General features: G+C 29.9%; 1 protein-coding gene across 1 annotated transcript; it reads left to right on the top strand.

Moving 5' to 3' along the window:
- Positions 1-987: 987 nt before the first annotated feature.
- Positions 988-3,253, top strand: LOC114279319 (exocyst complex component EXO70A1-like). Its single transcript, XM_082903091.1, has one exon. The coding sequence runs from the start codon at positions 1,126-1,128 to the stop codon at positions 3,121-3,123; it is 1,998 nt and encodes a 665-aa protein (XP_082759217.1). The 5' UTR covers positions 988-1,125; the 3' UTR covers positions 3,124-3,253.
- The last annotated feature ends 4,838 nt before the right edge of the window (positions 3,254-8,091 follow it).

Here is an 8,091-nt window from a genome sequence, read left to right as displayed (position 1 = left end):
AGTATTTTGCAATATGTAGAAGTTGTATTGAGATTATAATTTTTTTGTCATTTTGTACTTGTTATTGACAGTACTTAACATTATCATTAGCAAGACCTAAAACATGTCTTTGTCACTGTGACAACATTGGTGCATGAATATCATCTTGGATTATTTATACCAAGTATCCTTTAATTATCAGTGAATATCACTTTATTATTTTCATCTATAAACTTATATATATGAACTCTCTCAATTATAAAAATGTATCATTTTCACCCCTGTTAACTACCTCAAAAAAATTATGTATTTGTATGATTTTTATAATTGATTAAGACAATCAATATGTACGGATTCATAAATAATGAAGATAAAGTGATACTAATTAGTAGTTGAGCGGGTTTTGGTGTAATTAACCCTGTCATCATTTATGAGGTGACCTTAAAAGAATTCGTACATAAAATTATTACATAATGAGAAGACCTTAAAAGAATTGTGAGAATGAGTACAGTGATGGTAAAGAAATCTGTTTTTATCACTATATATATATATATATATATATAGCTATCTACTCATGCAATAACATTCCTATTCAAGAAGAGTAATGCTAGGTATCATAAAAAAAAAAATATCATGAAATATTTTCTATCGTTAAATTACACATATAAGAAAATATCATACACTAATCAATTGATAAAAAATCTTCATAAAATATTTCATGATATTTTTTCATCGTTCCTAACATTATTCATTCAATAAATCCAACAGCTTGGTGGTTGTGGATTCCTCAAATTCCTGTTATAGCAGTGAAGTTGGTTTGAATCTGTCAGCCTTCTTTTAACTCAATTTGGTGAGTTAGTGGGAGAGAAAGTCTTAGGCCAAGTTTCGGAACACTAAATAAGTTTATATTATTATCTATTTTTTTTAAGTCACATCAATTAATATCTCCTTTTTATTTTTCTACATATTTTTTTATAAAAAGTAAAAAAATACACTTATTTAGAACGTTCCAAACAATCCCTTAGTGAAATTTGACTGCTTCTCAAATGTATATTTTATCCATCTCTCTCTGTCTCTTTAAAACTCACTCAACTAGTTTATTCAACTGAATGATCATCACATCCATGGTTAAGGCTTTGTTTGGCAATGGCAGAGTTTGAAAGCACAGACAATCTTGTCATTGCTAGCAGAGTTCTAAGAACCACCTTACAAAAATCAAGAGATTTAACTTCTGCAATCGAAAAAACTGGCCCGAGATTGGAATCCATAAGCCAAACACTACCATCACTAGAAGAGGCTATAAAAAGAATTGCGCAAAAGTGTTCTCTTGTCGCGATAAGAGGACACGTTGATCGTGCTATTGGCCCCGCTGCAGCTGTTCTAAAGGTTGTCGATGCAGTCAATGGCCTCCAAGGATCGCTGTCGTGTGATCCCTCTTCTGATCTCTTTCGCTATCTTTCGTTAGTGAAACAGCTCGAAGAGGCACTTAAATTTCTAAGCGGTAATTGCACGTTGGTGATTCAGTGGTTAGAGGATGTTGTGCAGTTCTTGAAAGATAATACTGTTGATGATGATTTTTACCTCTTGAATGTGAGGAAGTTCTTGAAGATTCTTGGAGAGTTACAAGCAATGGAGGCACGGTCACGCCACGTTGGAGGTCCTCTGTTTGGTGCACTGGAAAAACTGGAATGTGAATTCAAACACATTTTGATGGAAAACAGTTTTCCAATCCCTTTCTCAGAACAAGCCCGCGTTTCTTCACCGCCTCTGCCAGAACCTGTAATTCAGAAATTGCAGGCTATTATTGAGCGATTAAACGCTAACAATTGGATTGAAAAGTGTGTGGCGATTTATGCTGAGGTTCGGAGTTCAAATGCTAAGGCTACAATGAAAGCTCTTGATTTGGATTACCTTGAAATTTCACTGTCTGAATTTGATAGAGTGCAAAGCATAGAGGATCACATAGATCAGTGGGAAAACCATTTGGAATTTGCTGTAATGCACGTTTTTGATATCGAACACAGACTTTGCAGCAGTGTTTTTCACAAGGTTGGTTCGGATGTTTGGATGAGCTGCTTCGCGAAGATCGCTGTCCAATCCGGAATCCATAATTTCATCAAATTTGGGAACAGCATTACAAAGGGTAAGAAAGATGCAATCAAGCTGTTGAAGTTGTTGGACATTTTTGCTGTTCTGAACAAGCTGAGATTGAATTTCAACTATTTGTTTGGTGGGAAAGCGTGTGTGGAAATTCAAGATCAGACGAGGGATTTAATCAAGAAAGTAGTACATGGGGCATGCGAAATTTTCTTGGAGCTTTCTTATCAAGTGGAGTTACAAGGACAATCCACGCCTCCCTCGGATGGCAGTGTTCCAAGGCTGCTCAATTTTGTCACTGACTTCTGCAATCAGCTGCTTGAGGATGATTACAGACTAATCTTGATTCAGGTTCTTCAGATTCATCAGATTTGGAATTACCAAAATTTTGACAGTGAAATTCTTTCAAAAGAGGTCTATAAGATAATGAGCGCGATTGAACTGAACTTGGAGACGTGGTCGAAGACATACAAAGACTCAACCCTCTCCTGTTTTTTCATGATGAACGCGAATTGGTACATCTTCAAGAACTTAAAAGGGACAAATCTCGGTGACATGATGGGCGATTCGTGGCTGAGACACCACGAGCAGGCGGTGGAGTATTATGCAACCATCTACGTGAGACAAAGTTGGGGGAAGCTTCCTGCTCTATTGAGTGAGGAGGGTAGTTTAGTCTTTTCCTCTAATGATTTGGTGAAGAAGAGACTCAAATCATTCAATGAGGCATTTGATGAAATCTATAAGAAGCAATCCAATTGGGTTGTGTCAGATAGAGGGTTGAGAGTGAAGATATGTGAACTTGTGGTTCAGATTGTTGTTCCTGTTTATGAGAGGTTTATGAGGAGTTATATGCCTTGGGCTGAGCAAGGAACAAGCCCAACCAAGTACGTGAAATACACAGTGGAGAGTTTAGAGAGTATGATTGGGTCTATGTTGCAATCAAAACTAGGGAAGTATGATAGTAGCACCACCAAATGTAGACACTTGATTGGTAAGATCAAGAATGTTGTCACTGATCACTTTTCCTCGAGTCCTGCAGCTGCATGATTGCCTAATTTATCTGATTTTCTTATGCGAGTTTTGTATTTATTACTTTCTGTCTGGTCATAAATATATTTGTGAAAAATCTATTTATGTATAATATTACTCTTGTAATTATTAACTTTACGTGGAGAAACTCGAAATGTTCATTGTGGAGTACACTGATTGGTATCATTTTTGTTTTTGTTTTTATTTTTCAGAAAACACATAAAACTTGTTTAGCGAAAGTTTCCAAAAACTGTTTTTGGGAATTTTTATTTTTTAGTGCCACCCATTTGTTAGAAAACACACAAAAAAATGTTGGTTTTTAAAAATTGGAAGACTGTTTTGAACAAAAATGAAAACCAGTAAGATTTTTCTTGTGGATGGCTTCGAGTATTCTGACAATGACTTTCTGTTTTAAATTCAACTACAGATTGCCGAGTCTTTTGAATATAATAATAATCAAGATCAGAATGAAAAGGTTGGTATGACCATGAAAAGAAAAAGCTGCCCTCTTAGATCTGTTCAGTTGTTTCAACCACCATATATATATTTGCTCAATTGTATCTGTATTCAATCTCCGCCCCCCTCCCCGTCCCTTTAACTTTACTGGGTGGCATTACATTACACTTTTGTTTTGATCATGAGGAAAGAGGGTCATCTTTATTTAATTTTTCTTATCTGTCTTTTCTACACAAATTTGACAGTAGATGTTTGGTGGTTCAACTACCTAAGTATGAAACCTGGTGAAAGGGGAAATGCAGCCTCTCAAACAATTCAATTGGCACACTTCTTGGAAATATATATATCTAGTCCATCATAGGCTTTAAAAGTGTGTTTTTTTTTTTTTTTTTTTTTTTTTAATAGGCTTTAACGTGGACTAGCGTTATAAATAGAGATATGAATCTACTTAATTTGACTAATGAAATGGCCTGTGATAGGGCCGCGTGGAGAAGAAGGATTCATGTCGCCGACCCCATTTGATGGGACTTAAGGCTTGGTTTGGTTTGGTTTGATTTGGTTAGGCTTTAAAAAAAAGAAAATTTTGGGAGTACCTCTAGGTGGGTTTCACTTTTTAAATTTTTTTTTTTTTTGAATAAATGACAATTTTTATTCTTATAATTTGATTAAAATTTTACGTTGGTCTTGCATTTCTAAATTTTTATTTTTATTTTTTTACACGTAAGTCTCAAGAGATTGACAAGTTATTAATTTTAATTTTAATTTTTAATTTAAACAGAATAACCAAATCAAAACTATATTTTAGATGAATTCTAAACCAAACTAACCAATTAAATTATCAACTAGAGAGAACCTAATATTTTTTTTTTTTCCCAATAAAGGTTAATTACAGATCACATTTGTTTAGAAGTTTGGATGCTCCACCACTGTGGCCTTAGTTAGCTTGTAATGATTTAAACAATAAAAATATGGGTGTCAACTTCAATGGCTGTGAAAAATAGAATAGAAATCTACTCAACTGGAAAACCAAACTACAGAATTGGTGTTCTCAAGTTAATATCAACCATTGATCTTTCACTCAGACAACTAATACAATATAACACAAACAAGATTATATGTATACAATCATCCACTAATTTCTATATAGTTCTAACCCATGAGACAAATGTTAGAGACCCCAACGTTTGTACAAACAAACCTATCACCATCTAATAATATTTAGAAAAAGTACACTAAGAAATTTTTTTAAAATGTTACATTATTACGTTTAAGAAAAGTACACTAAGAAATTTTTTAGAATATTATATTGAAATGTTATGTTTTTGTTTGTAATGTGGGATTTGTTCCAGAAGAAGGAAAAATCCAAAACCTGTATAGTGCAGATTGCCCAAATGTATAATTTCACATTTAGAGAAATTCACTTTTATCCCTCAAAAATTAAACTTAAACGTGTAAGCGACTATCTTTTTGTGTAATTTCCACTTTAATGGGATATTTGAGTTCATAAAAAAACAAGAGAGAGAGAGAGAGATAGAGGACTAAACCGTTCACAATATCACATTTTAGGATTATTAGTGTTTCACCCAAAATTGGATTTCTTTTTGGATTTAGCTTCATATGTATGTATAATTGTTGCAAATATATATATATATATATACATAATTTTGATTTTATTTAGGTTTGTGGTTGTTGTGATGTTTGGAATTTTTAGGGCTTTGTTTTTTATAAAAATAAAATAAAATAAATTTGTGATTGTGATGTTTTGGGTCACTCTGTTTGGTTTTTGGAGTTTTTTAAAAGCAGTTTTCAAGCTTTTAATATGTATTTTTAAAATTTTAGTGAATTTTTTTTAATATTTTAATCATTTTTTTTTCCAGATACACTTAAAAATATATATAATTTGTGAATTTTTTTTTTCAAAATACCAAAAAAGGAATACAAAAATTTAATATATTTTAGGATTTTTTTGTATATTTATTGAATATTTTTTAGATTTCTTACTTTGTAAGTACATTTAGAGTAGGTGATCTAAAAAATAAATTTTTTTTGACAAAAATACCAACCAAAAAAAAAAAAAGTTTCATAAAAACAATAAAAAAACTCAGAAACTAATTTTAAAATCTTAAAACCAAACAACAGGGATTTAGGATTTTTTTTTTTTCAATCTTGAGTAATGAGCAAAAATATATTATTTTACTAATATAATTATATGGGGTTTTTCTCGCTTTCTTCGCATACTTGAGTTATCTTGAGTTATCCTTACTAAGGATAAGACGATTTTAATCCGAAACTTGCAAGAGATGAATCGTGCCTAATCGCAGGCACTTGATGAGACCCTAAGACCAAACATCTCATCCATGCTCTTGTTGAGGGTTCGCTTCGGCCTACAAAACCTCAAAGCGGGCCTTGTATGCCAGGCTTGTGGGCATGCCAAAGGAAGGGTGAACAAGAAAAGGAGGATCAGCGAAAAATTTCATGAGCTTTTGCACCAAGTTTGCAATTGATTCTTATTTTATTATTTTTGGCAAAATGGTATAATTTATGAAACAAAACAATTTGAATTGCTTATCATTAAAAACTCAAAATATGCATCAAAATCTCTACTCTTTACTCTCTTATTTTTATTTTTTATTTTTATACAATTTTTTTTTTTCCCTCTGCACAGAAGAATTTCATCTGTTGACTTGAAGATAAAAACTTTAGCTCAAACTCCTCATTTGGGTCTATTAACGTAAACGTGTCTAACGCATTTGTGCTCCATGCAATTATGAAATATTATTATACAATACTAAAGTAGCATGTGATGCTATTTACGTGATATTTTTAATAAATGATAAACCATAAAATAAATTAGATTAGTCACCTTCTCCCAATTATCCAACAAAAGTTAATCAATATTGTCTTACTTATAAAAAATTTTCGCTACATCATTTCTTAAGAATATTACATAGACAATTTTCCATGGTACTCCATGACTACTAATTAATTACTTTGCAATTATATTCTAAAGTAGATTGTATTATTTGAATATAAAGGATTATTTTGGAAATTAACTTTTTAAACTTTTTGGGTAGTGTCAGTAGCATGTGTTTTGGGTTCAAGTCTCAATCATAGGCTTTGTTTAGTATAGTTTGTTATAAGTTTTTTTTTTCTTACTTTCTTTTAAGATGGAAAAGTATAGGACTTATATATTGTATATTAATAATAAATTGTTTAATAAAATATATTAGAGTACAAAATGGATCACAACAAGATATTTTTATCAAATTAGTTAAAAGTTTATAATTAAAAGTAAAAATTAAAAACATACATCTTCTAATTTTTGGATAACCAATTTTATTTTATTTAAAAAAAAAATTATTTAAGGTGAATATCTCCATCAAACTAGTTATTTTCATTTTTTAATTAAAATAGTGAATAAATTACTAAATTCCACCTCCATCAAACTAATATGTTTTGGGTTCAAGTTTCAATCATAGGCTTTGTTTAGTATAGTTTGTTATAAGTTTTTTTTTTCTTACTTTCTTTTAAGATGGAAAAGTATAAGACTTAATATATTGTATATTAATAATAAATTATTTAATAAAATATATTAGAGTACAAAATGGATCACAAAAAGGTATTTTTATCAAATTAGTTAAAAGTTTATAATTAAAAGTAAAAATTAAAAACATACATCTTCTAATTTTTGGATAACCAATTTTATTTTATTTTTAAAAAAAAAAATTATTTAAGCTGAATATCTCCATCAAACTAGTTATTTTCATTTTTCAGTTAAAATAGTGAATAAATTACTAAATTCCACCTCCATCAAAGTAATATGTTTTGGGTTCAAGTCTCAATCATCGGCTTTGTTTAGTATAGTTTGTTATAAGTTTTTTTTTTTCTTACTTTCTTTTAAGATGGAAAAGTATAGGACTTATATATTGTATATTAATAATAAATTGTTTAATAAAATATATTAGAGTACAAAATGGATCACAAAAAGGTATTTTTATCAAATTAGTTAAAAGTTTATAATTAATAGTAAAAATTAAAAACATACATCTTCTAATTTTTGGATAACCAATTTTATTTTATTTTTAAAAAAAAATTATTTAAGATGAATATCTCCATCAAACTAGTTATTTTCATTTTTCAGTTAAAATAGTGAATAAAAATTCCACCTCCATCAAACTAATTATCAAGTTAGTCATTTTAATTTTAGTGGTTTTGACTCAACAAAGGTACTAAAGGTTTCACCTAATTGAATATTAAAAAACTATTACTTCTCAAATTTTGAAATTAATTGTGTTGAATTTATAAAAAATAATTCTAAATTAGAATAAATAAAAATAATATTTAAATAATATAAAAAAAGAATAGAAAGTTTGTTAGACAATATATTTAAAAAGGTGTTTATCCAAAATAGAAAAAGTAACCAATCAGTTCTATTAAATCAGATGAATTTATTAGTGTAAATTAATTCATAAAAACAAAAGAGGCTGATAAATTTATCACTTGATAAATTTATCAATAAAACTTAATGAG

This window comes from Camellia sinensis, chromosome 13, assembly GCF_055761805.1.
Source record: "Camellia sinensis isolate YWXY chromosome 13, ASM5576180v1, whole genome shotgun sequence".
NCBI lineage: Eukaryota > Viridiplantae > Streptophyta > Magnoliopsida > Ericales > Theaceae > Camellia > Camellia sinensis.
The sequence above is the reverse complement of the archived record's forward strand: the minus strand, read 5'-3'. Positions and strand labels throughout refer to the sequence as shown.

Coding starts and splice junctions, on each gene's coding strand:
- LOC114279319 (XM_082903091.1), top strand. CDS start 1,126: ATGGCAGAGTTTGAAAGCACAGACAATCTTGTCATTGCTAGCAGAGTT.